The 22945-nt window shown below is 49.0% G+C and overlaps 1 protein-coding gene across 4 annotated transcripts in view; it reads right to left on the bottom strand.

Moving 5' to 3' along the window:
- Positions 1 to 22945, bottom strand: part of RNFT2 (ring finger protein, transmembrane 2) — a 67641-nt gene that overhangs the window by 43928 nt on the left and 768 nt on the right. For all 4 annotated transcript variants that reach the window (XM_059408508.1, XM_059408509.1, XM_059408510.1 and 1 more), the window contains exons 2-7: positions 21787 to 21953; positions 21219 to 21277; positions 15926 to 16404; positions 15462 to 15538; positions 12323 to 12423; positions 8990 to 9143 (exon numbers count right to left, since the gene is read on the bottom strand). In XM_059408508.1, the coding sequence (XP_059264491.1) occupies positions 8990 to 9143; positions 12323 to 12423; positions 15462 to 15538; positions 15926 to 16404; positions 21219 to 21277; positions 21787 to 21810 (894 nt within the window). In that variant the 5' untranslated portion in view covers positions 21811 to 21953. The remainder of the gene's footprint in view (positions 1 to 8989; positions 9144 to 12322; positions 12424 to 15461; positions 15539 to 15925; positions 16405 to 21218; positions 21278 to 21786; positions 21954 to 22945) is intronic.

The raw sequence follows: 22945 nt of genomic DNA, 5'->3' as shown, positions 1-22945 counted from the left end.
TTCCAAAGGAAGGTAGTAAAATGGGGGTGTGGTAACGCAGGTTGAGGACAAGCACTTTCAACAGGGTGGACAGGGAGGTGACATGGTTTCAGAATAAGTGACACTGGAGCAAGACTTGAATGATGATGGTAAGGAGACATCCATGGGGACACCAGGGCAAAAACTGCCTCAGGTGGAGGGAATGGTAAGTGCAAAGGGAAGGCACTGGGTGCATCGGGGACACCTCGAGGTTGCCGGTGGGCTGGTCCAGCGTGAACAAGGGACAGAGTCATGGCGGATGAGGTCAGACAGCTGGGTAGGAGTCAGAGCAGGCAAAGCTAAGACGTATGGATTATATAAGTTATCTGGATTTATGATGACAAGGGGCTGCTCTGGGCATCCAGCCCGTGTGATGGTTTAGGGTTGAGGTTGCTGGCCAGTGGTTCCCATCCTTAACCCCATCCCCATCTCTGCTGGCCAAAGAACACGGCTCCCCCGGGAGGCCCAGGTGTGAGAAGATTCTCGACAGGTGTCTGGAGGCACCCGGGAACTGGCGGCTCACCCAGCCTCACACGCCAGGGACCACGGAGCCATCAAGCAAATCCAAATGCCACAAGCCCTTCCAGGATCACAATTATCATATTAAAAACCAACCGACCCTCTCAGAGGATGGCATGAAGGCGCAGGACAGAGCAGCTGTGCTGTGAGCCATTAGGGGTCCCTGACAGATGTGCTCGTTTCCCCCTCCCCACTCCCAGCTGCAGATGAAGACCCGTCCTTTTCTTCTGCCCAGACAAGGATTGATGAGGATTCGGAAGAGCACTCAGACAGGCAAGGAAAGGCTGTGAACCTTTTCCAAGCCTGTAATTTATCTTGAGGAAACTATTCACATCACTTTTTACAGGTTGGATTATGCTCTGACCTGGCACATTAATCTCGCCGAATAAAATAATAATAATCAGAGAAAGGGAGCTGGACAGTTGCCAGGGAGGCATTAATAATTGTCGCCCACCCTCCGGTGGCACAGGGAAAGGGTGTCAGGTCCCATCCCCGCCCCCTCGCCCCCAGAAGTGCCTGTCTGAAGAAGGAAGTGAAGGAGCCTCGGTCTGAACTTGGAATTGTGTGTAGATGGTGTATGGGGACCCCTCTCCCTAATCAGCTCGGAGCAATTTCCCAAACCACCCCAGGGAGCGTCCCCAGAAGGGAATATGGAATATGGCTGAGTAACTCAGAGCAGGGGGTTCTGCAGCTAAACTCCCCGAGTTTAAATTAAATCCCTGCTCAGCCACCTACAAGCTGTGTGGCCTGGGGCTATACCCCCTTAACCTCTCCCTTTGCTCCTTCTCTCCTCTGGAAAACATGGATAAAATCGACCTGTTGGAGTGTAAAATGGTATAGCTGCTGTGGAAAACAGCTCGGCAGTTCCTCAAAAAGTCAAAGAATGGTCCCATGACCCATACAACAGAATATGATTTAGCCGTAAGAAGGAATGAGGTCCCGACACCTGCTACAAAATGGAAGAGCCCTGAAGACATTATGCATAGCGAAGGAAGCCAGGCACGGGGTCAGACAAGAGATGATTCCACTTATATGAAATGTCCAGAACAGGTAAATCCACAGAGATGGGAAGCAGATTAGTAGTAGCCGCCAGAGGCTAGGGGTGCGTGTGAGGGACTGACCATGAGTGAGGTGGAGAAGGCTCCATTTCGGGTGACAAGAAGGAACCAGACAGAGGTTGACAGGTGCACATAATTGTGAATATATTGAATTGTAGACTTGACAATGATTATCAGTTAACTTCATAGTCTGTAAATAGGACTTTGGTAAAAAAAAAAACAAAAACCCACAAGAACAGCAGCACTTGCCTGGTAAGACAGATGTTGGAAGGACATGAATGTCTGGCCCATTCAGAGGGCTGACTCCACGTGAGCTCGTCCTACTGCTAGGGGTTAACTGTGAGGTTTGTGATCTTTGGTATGTGATTTCCCCCAGTTTCTGCTCCGTGACAAGAGATCAACATCTATCATCCCAGGATTAAGACTGAATGGGACAATGTCTTCTGTAGACTATGAAGTCCACGAGTATGGGGATTTTTGTCTCCTTTGTTCACTGATCTAACCCCAGTGCCTAGAACGGTGCCTGAAACACAGTTGGCATTCAGGCAGTATTTCCTGAATGACTGATATCACCTAACACAAAGCCTAGCTCCTGGCAAGTGTTCAGTGATGCCGGGCCACATTTATTATCATTAGTTTGGCTTCCAGGTTTCTTTGAGGCTCCCTATATGGTCCTTTCCAGCATGTAGAAGTACTACTTTGCCTTGTGGATTTCTGTGTCTTCATTAGAGTTCTTTGGATAGTTACCAAGTACAAGAGATTTGAGCTGAGCTGGAAAAGGAATTTAAGCTCTCACTGCTGGTATAAGAGGAGGTGGTAAGATTTAGTATAGCTGGCTAGACTATCAACTTATTCACTGAACCATTCATCTACCCACCTGTCCATCAGTCCATCCATCCATCCAAATATCCACTCATTCATCCAAATATCCATTCATCCATCCATCCATCCATCCAAATATCCACTCATTCATCCAAATATCCATCCATCCACCCACCCATCCACCCATCCGTCCATCCATCCATCCATCCATCCATCCATCCATCCATCCTCCCACCCACCCATCCAGCCATCTAATTCATCCATTTATGGATATATCTATTAACCCATACACCTACCCCATACACATATAACAAATGCTTCTGAGCACATATCAGATGCTGGCGACCCATTGACAAACAAGCTAGATGCATTCATTTCTGCTGTCACAGAGGTGACAATCAAGCAGAGAAGGTGAACAATTAAGCCAGCAATCATAGTCAGGGTGGTGAGTGCTAGGAGGAATATAGGGTGCTCTGGGAGTCCTCCTCAGGGGTGCCGTCCCTAGCCTGAAAGGCAGGGAAGGTTTCTAAGAGGCTGTGATCCAAGGAGCAGGAATCAATGACAACATGAAGCAGGGGACCGGTCTTTGAGGCAGAAGGACCAGCAGGTGCAGTGGGTAGGAGACTGGGCACCACATAACCCCCTTTGGAAACTTTCCAATCAGTTATGGCTCAGTGCCTTGGGCTTCTTATCTAGAAAACAGGGTAAGGAGAGCATTGGCCACATGTTGGTACTAGTGGGCGTGTATACAGACAGGAAAGAAGTAGAGTCTGGCTGATACATAGAGAACAGGGTGAGGCGCAGGGGGGAGGGAGAACCAAGTGTAAGGAGAAGGCAGGTGGACAGGTAGGTGGGGCCAGCGGTGGAGAGCTGCAAAGCCTTGCCTGCCTCCTCTCCAGGCAATCACCAACCAGCCCCTTGTTTCATCCCATATCTATTAAGACTCTTTATCTTTGCAGTCTCTCAAGCGAGGTTTTGTTAACATCTCAATTTTCCACAGGATGCAGTGTGTTCAGGGACATAAAATGACTCACCCAAACCCCCATGGCTAGAATGCGATAGGGTCAGGAGAGGCCCAGGAGCTCTGGCCTGTGGTCCATTCAGTGCCCAGCAGGTGATCTCCTGCAGTGGCCACAGCCTTGGGACTTAGAAGATAAGGATTTTTACTCTGATTCTTAAAACTGACTGGTTGGGCATCTCATACCTCATTCAGTCTCAGGAGAGTCAGTGAAGAAATGTCGAAAGACCCCTGTTCCCTAGAACCTGTGGATGTGACCTTATCTGGAAGGGGGGGCTGGTCTTTGAAGAAATTATTAATATTCTTGGCATGAGGAGAACATCCTGTATTATCCAGGACCCTAAATGTAATCACCTGTATCCTTATAAGAGACAGGGAGAGGAACACTTCATACACAGAGAAGGCCACGTGGCCACGGAGGCAGAGACTAGAATGATGAGGCCACAAGCCTAAAACACCAGCAGCTACCAGAAGCTGGAAAAGGCAAGGAATGGATCCTCCCCTACCATCTGGAAGAAGTGCGGCCCTACTGACAACCTTGATTCCAGCCCAGTGACACTAACTTTGGACTTCTGGCCTCTGGAACTAGGAGAAAATGAATTTCTGTACTTTAAAGGAACCGGACACACAGTGATTTGTTATAGCAGCTACAGGACCCTGACACTGACTTTTCCATCTAGAAAGAGGCAGTAATGAATTCCCTCTCAGAGGGCTGATGAGTGCCTGAAGGGAGTCAGGACATGACAAAGAATCTAGCAAGAACCAGACTGCACTGTGGTAAGTAACCATTAACCACCTGTTTTCCTGACCCTTCTCCCACATCCACTTTGAGGTACAGCATGGGCCATGAAGCTGGGAGCCCTGGGTGGGAAACCCGGCTCCAGCACAAAGTGGTAACAGCCGTGGGACCCGAGAAGCCATCTGTTCCCTCAACCTCCCATCTCCTATCCATCAAGGCGAGTAATGGTAACCCACCTAAGAGGAAGAGCAAGGGGCCACGTAAGGTAATTCATCCATGAAGGGCTCTTAGCACAGAAGTTTCAGGTACACAGTTGGTGCTCAATAATTGTGAGATATTATTATTATTCCAGGCAGTCGATGCTGAGCTAGCTTCTTCATGTGGCTGGGTTCACGTCTCTTGCCCTCACTGGACACTGAAAAGTTTTCCCATCTTATTTCTGTCTGGAGATAATCAACCAAAGGCACGGGGCAGGGACTGCGTGAGACTCCAGTTTCTCCGCCATGTCGCTCACCCATCTGTTTACAGAGCCCTACTCTCTGGGCACCGCCATGCTAGGTCTTACAGACAAGCCGGGGGGATAAAACGGATGTTCTGTATATGGGAAGATGGAAGTGAACTTAATAATCACAGAAACAGGTAATCCCAAAATGTCACAGTGCTATGAAGGAGAAGGTTCAGGAATCTAGAAGGGACTTTTGAGTGGAGGCCCCCAAGGACAAGCAGTTAGGGCCACCCTCCGACCATAGCAGCCCAGGCTGGGGAGGAGCTCGGACTGAAGCCAGTGTAGAAGCAGCAGCAGCCCCTCCTCCTAAAGTGTGTAATTTGAGAAGCTTGTTACCCCCACCCCTGTGAAAGCACCACCACAGCCAAGACAGTGAACATATCTCTCAGCCCCAGAAATTGCAAGACCTGATGTGCTTTCTGTCACCTTCCATTTCCTAGACTAGGCACACTTTTTTTGGAGTATGGTTTCTTCCACTTAGCATAACTGGTGACTATTTTAAGATTCGTTTATGATGTTTGTATCAATTCAGTTGACCCTTGAATGATATCGGCATCAGGAGCACTGGCTTCTGTGCCATCAAAAATCTGCATAGAACTTCTGATGCCCTGAAAACTTTACTAAAAGCCTACTGTTGGCCAGACTGTTTACCAGTAACATAAAGCCGATTAACACATATTTTGTATGCTGTACGTATTTTACACTGCCTTCTTACAACACAGTAAGCCAGAGAAAAGAAAACGTTAAGACAATCATGGGGGGGGGGGCGCTGGGTGGCTCAGTCGGTTAAGTATCTGCCTTCGGCTCAGGTCATGATCCCAGGGTTCTGGGATGGAGTCCCGCCTAGAGCTCTCTGCTCAGCAGGGAACCTGCTACTCCCCTGCTTATGCATTCCCCCTCTTTCTGTCAAATAAATAAAATATTAAAAAAATTAAAAAAAAAAAAGAAAATCATAAGAGAAAATAAGTTAACAATCCTGTACTGTATTTATCAGAAAAACTTCATGTGTAAGTGGATTCTTGTAGCTCAAGACCGTGTAATTCAAGGGTCACCTGTAGTTCATCCCTTTACATGGCTGAGTTGTATTTTGTGGCATGCAGACACCAAAATTTGTTTCTCTGTTCACCTATTCATGGAAATTTGGGTGATTTCCGGTTTATGGATATTACAAATAAAGCTGTATGAACATTCACACAAAAGTCTTCAGAAGGACGTGAGCTATCACTCCTCCTGGGTGGCTGTCTCTGGGTGGGAGGGCTGAATCCTACAGCAGCTGGATCTTTCACCTTTTAAAAAGCTGCCAAACTGGCTTCCAAAGCGGATGGTACCACTTACCCTCCCACCGGAAGCGGATGAGTTCCGGTTCTCCCACAGCTCTGCCCACACGTGGTATGTGGTGTGGTCTGGCCTTTTCACCTTGGCCACCATCACCCAGGTGCTTGGCACCTCACTGTGGTTTTCATTCCTAAAGACTGATGAGGCCGAGTATTTTTTCAGGTACCTATTTGCTACTGGTAGATCTTCGGTGAAGGGGGTTTAATTCTTTTGGCTGTTTATTAATTGAAGAAGAGTTTAATACATCTACTCTTTATAAAGGGGTGGTCAGGGTTTAGGAAAGGCACCCAGGGGTAGAGAAACTTCCACAGGCAGGGAGTTATTATCCCCCTAGGTTGGAAGGGATGAGAAGAGGGTGTAATTATTAGCCCCTGACAGAAAGCTGTCTGTGGAGGGCTGCCCATGGTGGGAACTGTGTGTTCAGAGCTGTTTCCCATGTCTGTGAAAGGGAATGGTAGAAATGACAGTACTTACTCCATGGGGTGGTGCAGACTCAATGAGCTTACGTGTATAAAACACTCAGAACAGCAATGACCAGAAAGATGTCCCCATCCTGATCCCCTAAAGCTGTGAATGTTCCCTTCCCCAGCAAAGAGGACTTAGCAGTTGTGCCTAAGTTAAAGATCTTAGGATGGGGAGATTACCCTGGATTCTCTGGGTATTCTCAGTGTGTATAGTGTATCTGGAGGGGCCAGAGGAAGACATCCAGTACAATTATTATCTCCATTTTACCGACAGGGAAACTGAGCCACGAGAGGCTAAGTAATCCACCCGAGGTCACGTAGCTGAGAAGGGTTATAGCTGGGCCTGAATGCTGACGTGCCCGATGCTAAAGTTCACGTGTCTAACCATCGGGCCACGCTGCTTCCCACTGTCAAGTCCCTGCTGCCGACCTGGTACTCGGCGTGAGCTTGGGAGGCAGAGGGCAGTGGTGATGATGGTTTTAGGAAGGGCAAGTGGGGAGGCATCTCAGGACTTGCTGAGACTTGTCTGTTGTTGCTCTTCTTTCTTCTCCAGGTCTCTTTTCTGTCTTTACGCCATTTTAGATTCCCTGGTCCTGCCTCTGGGCATCAGACCTGTGACTTCATCTAAGGCAACCACCCTAGCCTAGATTTTGGTTCACTTGAATAAACCATGCGGTGGGTAATGAAGGTGAGATGTTGGTGGGGGGGGGGGCGCAAAATCAGACAGACTGCTCTGGTGTGAAATAAGAAGAAATATTTCTACTGGTCTCCACCTCCGGTTGCTGACAATGAGCTCCTAAATCCCTTGGAATTTCCTGGAGTATCTTTGGTTCTAATGAGGTGATTCCTGGTAGGCTTCTAGAGTGGGGCTGGTCACCAGAAAAACCACACCGTGGTAGAAGTTTAGGACTTTCAGCCCTACCTCCCTTTTTACAGAGATGGGAGAGGGCTGGAAATGTAATGATCAATCACGCCTATGTGATATGGCCTCCATAAACATCCCAGTCGTGCAGGGTTCTGAGAACTCTGGGGTTGGTGAACATGTCCACAAGCTGGGGGAGTGCTGTACCCCAACTCCATGGGGACAGAAACGCCTGTGCCCAGGACCCTTCTGGACCTCACCTTATGTGCCTCATCTGGCTATTATTCCTCAGTATCCTTTATCATACCCTTTATGATACCATAAGCAGGTAAATGAAAGTAAGTGTTTCCCTGAGTTCTGTGAGCTATTCTAGGAAATGACTGAGCCTGAGGAGTGGGTCAGGGAACTCTGATTGATAACCAGTTAGTCAGAGCACAGGTGACAGTCTGGCCTGGCAGCTGGTACCTGAAGTGGGGTGGGGACAGTCTTGTGGGACTAAGCCCTTCATGTGTGGGATAGGATCCTATCTCCAGGCAGAGAGTGTCAGAACTGAGTTGAACTGTAGGACACGGAGCTGCGATCAGAGCATTGCCTGACGTGTGGGGACACCCACACATGTGGTGTCAGAAGTATTGAGTGTGTGAGAGAAGGGACATGGCAGTGTTTTTTTGATGCACTTGGCCAATGGCTTTGGGCTCTCAAGATGGACAGCCAGCTCCAACCTGCTCTCCTGCCAGCCAAGGCCTGTGATGAATTCTGGGCTTTCTGAAGTTGAAAAGATGGCTTCTTTTAGAGAGTGGAAAGTAGGAGTCTTCAGAAATTTTTGGGTGCATCTCCCTCTGCCCAGATTCCCTTGCTTCGAGTCTTCTTACAGAGGCACTGGCGTTAATTAACCCTTAAAGATGATGTCTTTTCCCAACTCTGCCCAGTCCTCGTAATTGCAAGTTACCTACCACAACACCTGCCTGCAGGCCTTTCCTGCAGGCAAAGCACCCCTGCCACCACACCCCAGCCTGTGGTGTGGCAGGCATCCCTAACATGGAGTTTGTTTCTTCTGAGCCTCAGTACCCTTTAAAAAACAACACTCCTAAAGTCACAGAGTTGAAACCTAAGACAGCCATCCTTCCCTGGGAGAAGCAGGACCCAGGGCAGGTCAACATGCTTTCTTCCTTTCTCAGGTGACATTTAGATGAAAATCGCATGAAGGGCAGTTTTGAACAATGAAACTCAGAAGTGCCCTTGCAGGGACACCTGGGTAGCTCGGTTGGTTAAGCCTCTGCCTTCCTCTCAGGTCATGATCCCAGGGTCCTGAGATAGAGTCGCACATTGGGCTCCTTGCTCAGCAGGGAGCCTGCTTCTCCCTCTGCCTCTGCCTGCCTCTCTGCCTGCTTGTGCGCGCACACGCACTTTCTCTCTCTGACAAATAATAAATAAAATCTTAACAAAAAAAAGAAGTGCCCTTGCCGAGTAGAGGATGGTGGTGACAACAAAGAATACACTTGGACTCAGGGAACAGTAAGGGGTGGGTGACAGGCTCTGTTTATTTCATATGGTGATATCAGCTCTGCCCATACCTGCTCTTAAGGTGCCCCAAGTCCCCCATATGATCGGCTTGACTGAGGCTACCTGTGGCCACAGCCAGTGCCTACCTTGGACTTGACGGCCAGGATGATCTTGGGCAGGGCCACGACGAGGCACTTGAGGGCGATGGTGACATACTTCAGCACAAAATCAGCAATGCCCACAATCCACAGCAGGTCGAAGAAGTCAAGCGTCTCCAGGTTGGGCTTCAGGAATATGAGGCTGGTGGAATGGGTGGGGGAGAAATGGCTCAGAGAGTCCAGATGCTCGCTTAGGATCCCTGGCCCTTGGCGGCTCCTTCTATCCATTCTGGGAGCCTTGTAAGTATCTGTAGACAGGGCCCTGAACTGGGAATCAGACATCTGTATCCTGTTCCTGAATCTGCTACTAACTTGCTGTGCAACCTCGGGTGGGTGTCTTAACCTCTCTGAGCCTCCATTCCCCTAAGGGCTCTGCAGCGAGGTTGGCCAGGAGCCTCATTAGTTAAGGTGTCCTCCAGTTTTATGAGTCCACAACAGGCTTCACTAGAGGAAGCAAAAGGGAGGGAGGCAGGTAGGCTGGCCAGCACTATGCAGGGAGGAGAGCAACGGATGTGCAGACACTGTGTTAAGCTTTCTGCTCACGGTGTCTCATTGTCCTGCCTGGAGAGCTTGGAGAGGTGAAGTAAGTGGCCCAAGGTCACATGGCATGATAAGCTTATGGGCATTGATATCAGATAGTCCTGAATTTGAATCCAGTTTCGTCCATTTATTGGACCCTGGGTGAATAATGTTATCTCTGTAAGCCTCAGTGTTTTTCTCTGCAAAATGGGATTCATTCCCTCCTTCACACTGTTATTGGTGGGATTCGATGAGATAACAGACATACTACAGACCTGCCACGTGGAGCAGTGAAAGGAACAGCAGCTCTACAAGGTAGGCACTGTTAACGACCCCATTAACAGTGAGGAAACGGAGGCACAGAAAGATAAAGTAACATACATAAGGTCCACAAATACTAAGGGACACAGGTGGATACGGACCTGGGTTGTCCTGATTATAGTTAGCGCTTTCAATCTTTACCCCATAGCAGCGCTACTCAGAGTACATAAACCCAGTCTACCCAACTTACCCAGGGTAGTTAACCTCACACTCAGTTTTTGCACTTACCTTGTTAAACACAGACAACAAGCCATTCTCCAACTTCGACCACACTTCGAGTCACACACTCTCTACCATCTCTGAGAGTGATGATATTATTCATAATAATAACATAACAGCTAGGATAGCTCGGCTGTTGACATCATTGCTGGCTGATCCTACAGACTTTACATGTCTTAACTCATTTCATTTTCCCAAAGACCCTACGAGGCAGGTGCTATGATTATTCCCATCTGAGCTCGAGAAACTAGAGCACCAAAAGGTATAGTCGCCCGCCCACAGCTCTTGGGCTGGAATGAAAGCCAGGATAGGAAGCAGCATCCAAACTGCACTGGTCCACTCACTTTTCCTCCTGCTGGATTTGAGGCTCTGAGCGAAGGCCACTCCAAGTCCTCTCTGTTCCCCGTAAAGCAAGGAACAGTGCACAGAGCCCAGCGAGGATGCTTTCTGAATGCTTCTGACCTATTCTGCTGGGCTGGCAGGAAATAGCACAAACTGGGCCCTCTTATTATATAAAATACAATATATAGAAGATATACATTATACACATCTCCCGATACCATCTATGTCCTTTCGCATTCTAGTCTTGTCTCTGGAGGACGCCTTGCTTCCAGGTTGGAGCGGTCATCCACATCATAACTCAGGGAGAGGCTAGAAGCTCTGAGTGCCCTTTGTCTCGCTCCTGTCCTACCCTGGGACCCTGGGCTGGTTGGCTCTGCTTCTCTGTTACACTTCTGTGATGGCAGTACAATGAACATCTGCCTCCCGCTTTCATTCACAGACACCAGCTGGTGTTAGACTCACCTGTCTGGGTTGTAGTTCACCATTTTAGGTTTTTTTTCCCCCTGTTTTTGCTTTTTGGAGAGCCAAAGTGTTTTTGCAGATTGATTGCTGAGTCTACTTCCTTCTTCTTCTTTTTTTTTTTTTTAAAGATCTCATTTATTTATTTGAGAGAGAGCACAACTTACGACACACACGCATGGCGGGGGAAAGGGCACAGAAGAAGAGAATCTTAAGCAGACTCCACACCCAGGGCAGAGCCTGACATGGGGCTTGATCCCAGGACCCCGAGATCACGATGTGAGCAGAAACAAAGAGTCAGATGCTTAACAAACTGCACCACCCAGGTGCCCAAGTCTATTTATTTTTTAACGTTCACTATTAACTTTAATGGACTTTAATTTATCATGAAAGAATAGTATTAATTATGAGAGCGTTATGGTATATCCGGGTTTCAGTTTGCCCAGTACTCTTCCTGTATTATATCATCTGGCCTTCCAAATAATTAGCCTGTCAGGTGGATAAGGCAAGAATCACCTGGTCCCGGTTTCACAATGGGGAAACTGGCATAAGGATTTTCCATTATTTGCCAAAGGGCACAAAGCTGATAAGTGGAAGGATGCTGGTCATCAGATTTCAAATCCTAGGAAGATTCAAACTCACTGTCAAAGACTGCCTATCAGGACTAAGGCTCATTAGGAAAAACTTCATGAAGCTGCAGTTTCCCCACCTGTGAATCGGGGCCAGCAATACCCTGCCGGGTCACTGGGAGGGTAAAATAAGATAATGGCTATGGGTATCACTTACAAACACACTCTAGACTGATGACATTATTACGGAAAGGGGCTCAACTCTGTTGCTTTTCTCCCAAGCTTTTCTCTTTCTGTGCTGCCAGTTTGACACAGCCCTGGTTCGATGGGGGCACAGAGGTCTGAGCCTGTGAATGTGATCATGCCCAAAGAATGGCATGAGCTGGGAATTCATCCATGTTTCTGGGAAACGCTATCTCCTCCACCCTCCACCCACCAGGACCTTGATAATCTGGGCTAGACAATAAAGCAGCGTGTGCGATGTATCTTGATGCCTTAGAATTGACTCCCCAAATTGCTTTTATGGAGGGGTCCCAGAAAGCAGAGAAACTGCCCGTTCCTCAAAGTCCATTTTTAAAAGGGACAGACATGATTTGGAAGCCTGGCTGGAGTTTCAGCCTAGTCCTACAGGCCCTTCCTGGTCAGCCCTCTCCCACCTACCCACTGCGTGGTTACTAGGAATCGTAAATCACACATGTGGCTTGTGGTATATTTCCACTAGAGAGCTTTGCTCCAGCACGCATATCTATATATATATGAGAGGGTGGAATTGAAAACTTATAGATGACACAGAGCTGCTGCATCGTTCTCAAATAAAGGAGCTATGTGCCCCAAGCCCAGCAAAGAACCCCCCCACCTTCCCGCCACAGGTCAGACCCCCCTGCCCACTCACCTGTTGTACAGCTGCTGGGAACTGAACGTATAGAGCACATACAGGGTGTTCCCCGCCAGAAAGGCCAAGATCCACAAGATGACCAGCACCGATCTCTTTTCCTGGAGACAAAGCAAGAGACTTGTAGGGATGCTACAATGTCAGAGGTGCACATCGCAAAACATTCCAGAATGTTCTCTGACAAGTGGCCACTTTCCCTTTCTTAAATGTTTAGAAGAAGTAGGGCTGATGGTGAAGGGAAGGGCACTGGCATCTTCCTATCCCACTGGAACCCAAGGGGTGGTCCCAGAGAAGGTGACAGAAATGTGGAACCTGCTATGTGAAAAAGCAGGAAGGTTCTATGGTTAGCATGGATTCTGGAGCCAGACGGCCTGGGTTCAAACACTTGATCTGTAACGGCAGGGCTGGGCAAGTTGCTGAAACTCTCTGTGTTTCCCTCTCCTCATCTGTAAAATGGGTACATAGTGGGACTCCATTAGAGTTGTGAGAACCGCTTCACAAGAAATGCTTAGAACGGTGCCTGCATGCAGTCAATGTTGGTTCACAGTTCCTGTAAGGAGATCTGTAAGGACTGGGGACGCACAGAGCGGGGAAACAGTTCTTGCTCAAGGGCACATGTGTTACGCCTCAGTACCCTCACTTGAAAACAAGAGTTCTGCTAAGGAGGAAGGAAAATCCAAAAACACAAACTTTCAGTCTGGTATGGGCTCGTGTTTCGACTCACTAAATGGCAGGATGTAGGATTCAGACTATACAACCCAGCAGTCGATTCAGATCTATAGGCTGGCCGATTCTCCTCTCCCTTTTTCTAGCCTGGACCTCGGGGTTATTCTCCTGGCCTGACTGTTCAACGCAGGGCCATGGTCACAGGCTTCAGTTCAAGCTCACACACGTGGCCAACAAAGTCTTTCCCCAAACCACCCCTATTTCTTTCTCCAGCCTCATTTCTGATTAGTCCCCAGAAAGCCAACTGGAAAACCTTCTTGGTTTCCTGTTTTCCTGTAGCTTCTCAGACTGAGAGCCATCCCGGGGAATACATAGAGGAGGGGCCGGGCAGGGTGTGCTCCTGCCTGTGAAGTCTGGGAGACTCACGCAGACCCCTGCGCTGCTGATTCCCAAAAGCTCATCTTTTCCTAGATCAGGGCAGCTGCATTGCTGGAATGAGATGAGGTCATAACTTTCTCAGTGCAACCTTCCCTGCGGTTTTGGTAAATGCTCCACTGTCTCCAGACACAGCTCAGTGTCTCACGCATGGTTACAGAGCACATTTCCATAGGGTAGACAAAATAAATGCATCTCCATCCACCCATTACTCCAGGAGCGGTCAAGGTTAATGACCCTAGAAACCACCTTCAAACCAAACAACTGCTCTTATCCATGTGAATGATCTACTCAGCGGCCCTTCTTACTCCAATAAATAATGGATTCCAGTTTAATCCCCCTGTAAATCCAAACCAGAGGTGGAATACGGAGAATTAGCAATGCCCTGAGAAGCCAGACTCTGAAGGACAAAAGGGGAGAGTTCTCCAGCAGTAAGCTGATATTTCTAAACTTACTAAGGGTCATGCAGAATCTCTTTCATGGAAAACGTGTGTATAGACAGGCAAAACATCAGCTGTGTCTTCACAGGGTTCAATGATTTCTACCTACAACATCTATCCACAGATAGAGGCATCCTCTGAGCCCTAAAATTTAAGCCAAGGTACCATTTGGATATTTCTGTATTTGAGGGAGAGCCCCCCAAAGTGTGCTACCATAGTTCTGTTCAGCCTGCTGTTCTAATAACAGCAGGAGGAGTCTGTATGAAGAAGATGAGACTGAGGGTCAAGAAGAAACCTATGGTTCCAGGCCCAGCTCTGGACCTCAATGTGCTCGAGTGTCAAGGGGAGACTGAGCTGCCTTCTGTGTCTCACAGAGGCCCAGATGGTTTTAAGAAAGCACCAGAAAACGATGGAGAGAAGGACCAGAGAGCATGGTGGCTGTTAGGGGATCACACGCAGAGTAGAAGGCATAGGCTTATTAAAAGTAGCTCAATTAAATGTTTCCTGTACGCCAGGCCCTGTGCTAAACACCTCCTAACACTATCTCAGTTGACGCCCCCCCCACCCACGCATGTATGAAGTTGGTGTGAATGGTTTACTTTCCAGGGTGGCACCGGAGACTGAGATCACCAAGGTAACCTATCCTAGGGCCTGTATGCTGGTGGCCAGAGGAGCTGGGATTTCAGCTGGGGGTGAACACAGCCTGTGGGCCTGAGGCCTGGGTTGACAGCCTGACACCACCACTTCCAGGGACTGTGTGACCTCATACACAAGGCACTTAGTGTCTCTGAGCCACTGCTTCCTCATTGGGAAAATGAGCTAAGAAGGATTCTGCCTCCCTCCTGGGCTGCTGAGACAAATCTGCAAGATGAGCTCCGCCGGCCGCCCAGTTGTGTGCTCGGCCTGGTTAGTGCCGCACGGAGGTTAGATGGTGGTGATGCTGGATGGTGAAACTGGTGGACCCGCAGCATCAGCAGGATGGCCTCAACCGTGGGAGTGGCCAGGTAGATAAGGGTGCATGGGGGAGACACTGCTGTTGGGAGGGTGTGGGAGAAGGACAGCACAACTGGGGATCTGCCCAGGAGTGGCAGGCGGAAGAGGGGCCTCCTGGGGACGGCCCCATCCCAGTCCCTATCACCTAGTCCCTATCACCTGTGGCTATGTTAGTGGAATTTAGATGGTTAATCAGCTAACCCTGAGATGGGGAGACTCCTGGATTTTCCAGCTGGGTTCAGTGTAATCTCAAGAGTCCTTAAAAGCAGAAGTGGAGACAGAAGGGAGGGTTCTCAAGTAGATGTGACTATGGACAGACAGGTGGGCACAGAGGTGTGGCGTTGTGGGCTCGGAGGAGGCGGCAAGGGGCCACGAGCCAAAGAATGTGGGTGACCTCTAGAACGTGGGAAAGGCAAGGCAAGGTAATCTCCTTTGAACCCTCCCAAGAGAATAGTCATGTTGACAGCAGATCTTCACCTGGAAAGACCCACTTTGGACTTCTCATCAACAGAACTATCAGGGAGTAAATCTGTATTGTTTAAAGCCATGGGGTTTGTGGTCACGTGTGACAGGTGCCTAGGAGACTGGATTGCTGGGTGACTCACCTTCAGAGAGACCTGTTCTCGAAGCGTGGAGTTGGCGTAGGCGAAGGTGCTGGCCATCCCGATGCACACGGCAATGCCTGCGGGACAGAAGAGGTCTGCGCCACCCTCTCAGACTCCTCGGGCCCGGCCCTAGCTTACTAGGCACCGTGTGCAACATCACGAAGTCACTACCCTCTATTCCTTCATGCCAACCAAGCAGCAAAGGAAGTTTCTGCAAGGCCAACGACAACCCCCACTGGACAGAGAACGCCACAGGCTCAGAGAAGGTGAGTGACTTGTCCCAGGTCACACAGCTGCCCGACCAGGCTTGCCATCCAGGTCTGACTTGGAATCCCACATTCTTAAGCACTGGGTACCATGAAGGCCTCTGCAACCCTGCCCTGGCCTGTGGGATGAAGGGCCCCCGACCTGACAGGTGAAGCCCCAGGCTGCCACACCTGCGATGCCCCCACGCCCGGACTCACCAAGCTTGTGTTGGAAGCACACTTTGGCCAGGAGGATCAGGATGAAAGGTAGCCCCTTCTGGAGCCAGCAGACCACGGCCTTCAGCTCGGACAGGGCAGGGGCAGGCGTCCCTGGCTGCTCGTCGCCCCCCTCATCCGAATGGGCACGGTGGTCCCCACCCACGTGCTGCAGCAGCGAGCTCCCACGGTGGCCACTGTGGTGGAAGTGGTGGTGGGGCTGGCGGTGGTGGTAGGCGCCCCCCTCGCCCCGGCCCCCGGCCTCCTCTCTGGACGTAGGCATCTGGATGAACACGTCTCCACCTCCGGCCGACGCCCCCAGCACCAGGCTGGATGGGAAAGGGGTGGTCGGCAGGCTGCCCGCTGGGAGGCCAGGGAGACCGGAGAAGAGCGCGGGTGGGGAGGCCGACTCTGCCTTCAGACTTTCAAAGACACCGCCTTCATCCACGCTTGCCTCAGAGCTGAGTGCTTGGCTGCGATTTCTGGGCCAGGGAGGAAAAGAGAGCCCCATCAAGTCAGTAGGGAGAGAAAGACGGCACCCCCATAGAGGATTGGGGAGCAAATAACACCCCAATATTGTTTCAGGCTGAAATGCCCCACCAACATTTCTCTGTTGAAGCCCTAACCCCTGGACCTCAGAAAAGCAACCATATTTGAAGATGAGGTCCCTACAGTGGGTGATTAAGTTAAAAGGAGGGCTTTAGGGTAGGTCCTGATCTAATATGTCTAGTGCCTTTACAACAAGAGATTAGGACATGGACACACACAGGAAGATGATCATGTGAGGACGTCGGGAAAGGAGGCAGCCATCCGCAAAACAAGGAGAAAGGTTTCAGAAGAAACTGACCCGCCCACACCTTTATCTTGGACTTCCAACCTCCAGAATAGTGACACGATAAATCGATAAATCGCTAACTTTTAAGCCACCCAGTGTGCGGTATCTTGTCACAGAAGGCCTGGAAAACTGAGACAGCACCAACAACAGGGTCATAATCTTCCTGGAGAATTTACTGTGTGCTAGATACTTTTCTAACGGCTTCCCGTTGATTGAATCATGACACCCTCCAATCAACCCTGTGAGTTAGGTACTAATACAGCCCCACCTTACAGATCAAGAAGCTGAGGCACAGAGAAAGTAACACGTCCTGAGTCACACAGCTGGTAAGGGACAGAGCAGGAGAGACTCAACTTAACTCTAGAGCCTGATTTTTTTTTTTTAAAGATTTTATTTATTTATTGACAGACAGAGATCATAAGTAGGCAGAGAGGCAGGCAGAGAGAGGAAGCAGGCTCCCTGCTGAGCACAGAGCCTGACGTGGGCCTCAATCCCAGGACCCCGGAATCATGACCCGAGCCGAAGGCAGAGAGAGGCTTTAACCCAATGAGCCACCCAGGTGCCCCCAGAGCCTGCTTTCTTTACTACTCTACTCTACTGAAAAGCCAACACAGATTCTATGATTCTAGAATAACCTCAGGAACCCAGGGACCCTGGCCCTGTATTATTTGGTAACTCCCAGTTTCCAAGAGGGCCCGGCCTTGGTCACAGCTGGTATTTGGAGGGTAGCAGATAGTAATCTCAAGAAGAGGGCTGCCTGGGTGGCTCAGAGGGTTAAGCCTCTACCTTCAGCTCAGGTCATGATCTCAGGGTCCTGGGATCAAGCCCTGCATCAGGCTCTCTGCTCAGTGGGGAGCCTGCTTCCCCCTCTCTCTCTGCCTGCCTCTCGGTCTACTTGTGATCCCTCTCTCTGTGTGAAATAAACAAATAAAATCTTTTAAAAAAAGAAAAAAAGAAGACTCCACAGAAGAGCCCACATTCAAACCCCAGCCCCATGCTTTCTAGGGGCCTTAGCAATCTGGCACTCACTTTTCTCACCGGAAGGTGGTAGAAGCACCATTCCTCTACAGAATTCCTGTGCGATCGAATTTAGCACAGCCTTTTCAGTGTACCCAGCTCAGAGCAGGTGCTCAATTTATGGGAACGATGACCTCAAATCTTTCTAGAGGGACCCCCAGGGCCAACTTCCTTCTCTAGTTCCAAGCACGGCCTCCTGTACTGGCACCTGGCTAAGGGTTCTGTGGCTCTCTGAGAGATGTTGTGGAGGAGCAGAGAGCCCAGAATTACCCCTACGAGAATGGAGAACCCCAAACAAGGTATGCTCTGCACCACACCCAGGAGGTCTGGAGGTCATCTCTCTTGGGCTTGCCCCCTTTTCAAATGGGAGCACGATGTGGAAACAAGAACTGATTTGCTAGGTGTGCACCTGTCACACCTGTCGGGGGAGGAGCAGAGAGCCTCCCTCCCCTCGCTCGCCTCCAAGGCACCTCCCAGACCTCTAGGGTACTTAAAATATGTCACGACCTCACTGATGTGAGAGCTGAGTTCCAGCCACCCTCTGTGGGCCCCACAACCTGGGGTACGCAGTAGGTAGTCAGTAAACGTGTGCTAGTTTTCATCCAAGAGCATCACACTAGACTGCATAATCTCTACTTGGAGACCAGGATCATTTAAAAAAAAACACGTATTTGATTATCTCACTGTCCCACTAAAAGGGCTTCCCATTCTAAACTTCCTTCTGCAGGCTCACATAAACACTACCCACTGGGATGAATATCATTCCCATTTTACAGATTAAAAAACCAAGGCTCAGAGAGACAAAACTGTCAGATGCTCTGGATGCTCTGGGTCCAAACTCCAGTGCCATCATGTGCCTTGTTCTCACTGCCCAAGGGCTTCCTACCGCAGGGTCTTTGCACAGACACTGGGATGTCTTCCTACCCCCAGCCCATCCCACCTGGGTCACCTATGCTCATTCATCAGATTGCAGCTAAAATTTCTCCTGCTTGGTGGTGTCCTTTCTACCTCCCAGACAATGACAGTGTTTTCACTCTATCCTGACCCACTGCCTGGTACTGACCCCAACTGTCATTTCACTGTCTATCTGTGACTCTCAACCTTGAAGGCACTTTATAATTGCTCAGGGGAGCTTCTGAAAAATACTGGTGCCTAAGACCCAGTGTTAACCAACTGAATCAAAATCTTTGGGGGTGGGCCTTGACATCTCCAGTTTGTGAGATCCCTCTAGGTGATTCTAACGTTCAGTCCAGCACCAAGAACAGCATTTTAGCCTAGGCCTTGCTCCAAGAGGTCAAAGATCACGATTATTTGTTCCTACTGTCTCTCTCCTGCCCAGCACAATGCACCAGGCACACACAGCATCGTCAATAAATACTATTTGAAAGAATGAATGAATGGGCTTACTAAAAGCACTGAGAAGGCCTGCAACTGAAGAAAAAATTAATTTTGTTGAAACTTAGTGTTTTCCAACCTTATCTGACCATGGGATTCTTTTATTCTGTGGGAAACCTATTACCATCTTGGAGGACACTTGTGAAACCCAGCAGGGGAAATGCTGGCCTGGAGAAGTCTCAGGGCTGGCTTCTCTAGCTCCATAAACTTGACCTGGGAAGTAATGATCATAAACCTGGTGCAAGGGAAGGAGCTTAGAGATGGCTACCCATTCTCCCTCCCCAAGGCCTATCCCTGCTGGCTCCCCAAACCCACGAGATGTATGGTCCTACTCCCTTGGGCTTGGGATAACAATAAAAATAATATTAGTAACAACAACAACAGACACCATGGCTGTGACCCTCAAGGGGCCGTGAGCTTTCTCTGCACTTTAAGAAACTGAGCTCAGAAAGCAGTAGTCCTGGCAGGTGCCCATGCTGACCCACCTAGGGGACAGCCTCTCTCCGCCAATGGGCCCTAGAAAGCCTTCCTGGCCCCCTGAGCTCAACAGCATGGAGTTTACTGGGCTCAGGGGGCCTCTAGAGCAACCAGCGAAGACTCAACCCACCAAAGGGCTTTTTATAGCGGGCCTCCTTTCCCTGGGCCCCTCCTCAGTATCCAGCTGAGATTTCAGCCTAAATGGGAAAGCATATTCCTTGGAGGACCAAGGCTGTGCTTCCAACTTAACCATTTCAGGGCTAGAATTCGAGGCAGCCCAGGAGAAGAGGATCGACCCAGATAGGATGCAATCATAATGTGGGGACACAAAGCTTGAACGATGGGGGGGTTGAGGGTGGTGATGGGCTGGGCCTGAACCTCAGCTTGTTGCTTCCTGGCTATGTGACTTCAAGCAATTTACTTCCCCTCTCTCAGCCTCAGTTTCCTCAACCATAAAAAGAGCGGTAAAAATAGCCCCGGACTCATCAGGCTAGTGTGAGGGAGGTGCAGAGTCAGCACGCAATACATGGTGGCCATTATTTTTCTGCTGCAGTCTCTGCCCACCAAGACCCCATGGTTCACTCAAGAGCAGATGGCGATTCTGTCTTCAGAAGTTAGAGAAGTTCCAAGAGGCACGCTTATTACAAGCCAGAGGCCGTGTTTGTGCATTTTCATACTCTTTCATCAACAACCCTGAGTTTTATTATGGATTTTATCGGGGGAGAAACTGAGGTCCAGGGGTGGAATCCCTTGCCAAAGGCACCACAGGTAGAAAATGGCTAAGCTGGGATTTTGGCTAAAGTCCTCTGACTTAAGGCCAAAGCTCTTCCTTGTAGAACTGGCAGGGTTGATGATGTAAAACTCAGTTTTAATGGGACTGGTAGACACACTATGACCTCGTCGTCAACCTTGGGCTTGCAGCACCCCCTCCCCCATGGGATGTGAAGATGAGAAGCTCAGCTCCCCCTCCTGGGATGTGTGTGTAGCACAGGTGGAGAGTGTTAGCATGAGAATACATCTCCATGGTGTGGAGTCTCTCAAACTTCACTAGACAGTAATGCTAGCTCATGAGTGTTTTCACAGATTTTTCTATTTATCTATATGGCACCTGCTAATAAAAGCTGTGGCCTGTGCTTACTCCTGGTCTCTTCCTGCCTCCTGACAGTGGTGCCTCCTGGTAAGGTGTGCCCCGCCCTCTTGGGAATTACAAATAACATTTATGTTATGTAAATATGTTAGATAAATAATAAAAATCTTCTCTCAGCGCTGTTAGCCTCTCTGTGTCCTCACTCACTCACCTAAGTTAAAATCAACGGGAACAATCACTGATGCAATAAGCCAAGTGGATCCCCTGTCCCATAGGCTTTGGAAATTACCCTAAAGCAACAGCAAGCTGCTGTATTGAGAAGTACGTGCCATCACTGGGCAAAGCAGTTTCCAACCAGACCTCCTTTGATCATCTCACAAGCAACCCTGAAGGGTGGGTACTATTCACTCAGATTTGGGTTGCCTAAGACCACCTGAAATCCAGAGCCTCCAGATAGAACGAAACCAGGAGAGGTTTTTACCTACCTTTCAGGTGGCCCGTTATCCGTGTTACTACTGTGGCGTCTCTGCATTTTCCTTAAGACCTGAAAGTCAACACATGGCATGAGGCAGAATCTCTCAACATTCCCATTGCCGGTCAGATTGCCCAGGCAACTGTAAACAAGTACTATTACTCCTACTTCGCATCCCCAGAACTCTGACATGCTGCAAACCCAGCTTGCATCTTTTAAGTCATCCAACTCTTCATTCAACATTCAATCTCAGGGAGGAAGGTGTTATCACCCCATTTTGCAGACAAGGATGTTGACACCCAGAGGCGGAGGAAGACGTCCTCATGTGAGAGGCGGCTATGAAATGTGGAGCAGGGAGGTGCTGGAGGATGGAAGTGCGAGGCATGGCTTCGGCACTGATGCTGCTCCTAACGTGTGTGATTTGTGCTTGAACAAATCAGCAACCTCTCTGTGGCTTCAGATTCCCCATCTGTTAATTTGGGGGGTTGGGGATGTGGTGTGACCGAGAACCAAAGCTACCTTCCAGCCCTCACATGTAATACGATGGTAATAGGGATGTGAATTCTACGGAGACATGTCACCTGGTTCACTGTTAGGAGCCACATGGACTTCAGAACTCCATGTTGATGATGTCTGAGCGGGGCCGGCAGGGCTCTGATGGGGTTGTGACCCCTAGAATACAGTGATAGCGGGCCTCTCAGTCCTCTTCAGGATGCACAGGTCACCAGAGCTTACCAGACTCCAAACCCTGGAGGGAAGAGAACACTTAAGGGAACAGTCTGTGGAATGGCTTGAACCTGAAAATGTCTTAGGGTATCATGGGTAGTTCTAAGCGTATGGTTCTGTCTGCTCCCTATCTCTGGTTAGCCTCTCACTGATCCCTCTTTAGGACTCCTGAGGATGTTGTCTTAATGTATTTTGTCCTGTTATCAAACTCTGAATCCTGATTGGGGAATACAGAAAATATGTGTGAGGCCCTCTAATGGATTCCCATTGCAACCAGAATAAAATTCAAACTTTGCTTATGGCCTACAGGTTCTGCCTGATGAAGCTTCACCTGTTTCCAATCTCATTTCCCCCTACTCTTCCTTTACCCTCTCCCCACCAGGCACACTGGCCATTTTGTTTTTCAAACAGGCAGGCTTGTCCCTGCCTCAGGGCCTTTGTACTTGCTCTTCTCGATTCCTTCAATGCTTTTCTTTCTGTCTAACTTCCTCAGGGCAAATGTCGCTTCCTTCCAGAGTCCTTTTCCTCTCATCCTCCTGACTCATGAAATATTGCCCTGTTTTATCTTCTTTATAAAACTTATTTACTTACATGTTTGCTTATTTATGATCTGTCCCCGTGAGAATGTAAATGCCACAAAAGGAGGGATCCTATGTCTGGCTCACCCGGGTACCTCAGCATCCAGAACTGCCTAGCACAGAGTTGCATTCAACAAATAAATATTTGGATATTTATTTATTTATTCAATATTTATCTTGGGATCTCAATTAATTTTTTGTATATTCCTTTCTCCCTCCCCAACCTTTCACCCTAGAAAAATAAAAGCCTAGACTTTCCACGAATAGGTTTACCCTTGAATTCTTTCTTTCTTTTTTTTTTTTTTTTGGTATTAGAACCCAAGATGGTATATTTTAGTTGAGAACATCATAATCGGTTGTTGAATGATTTCCTAATCCTGACCACCTTCTTCAAGGGACAGCATTGGTGTTAGCAGGACCACTGATGAGAGACAAT

The sequence above is a fragment of the Mustela nigripes genome, chromosome 8, assembly GCF_022355385.1.
Source record: "Mustela nigripes isolate SB6536 chromosome 8, MUSNIG.SB6536, whole genome shotgun sequence".
Lineage (NCBI taxonomy): Eukaryota > Metazoa > Chordata > Mammalia > Carnivora > Mustelidae > Mustela > Mustela nigripes.
The sequence above is the reverse complement of the archived record's forward strand: the minus strand, read 5'-3'. Positions and strand labels throughout refer to the sequence as shown.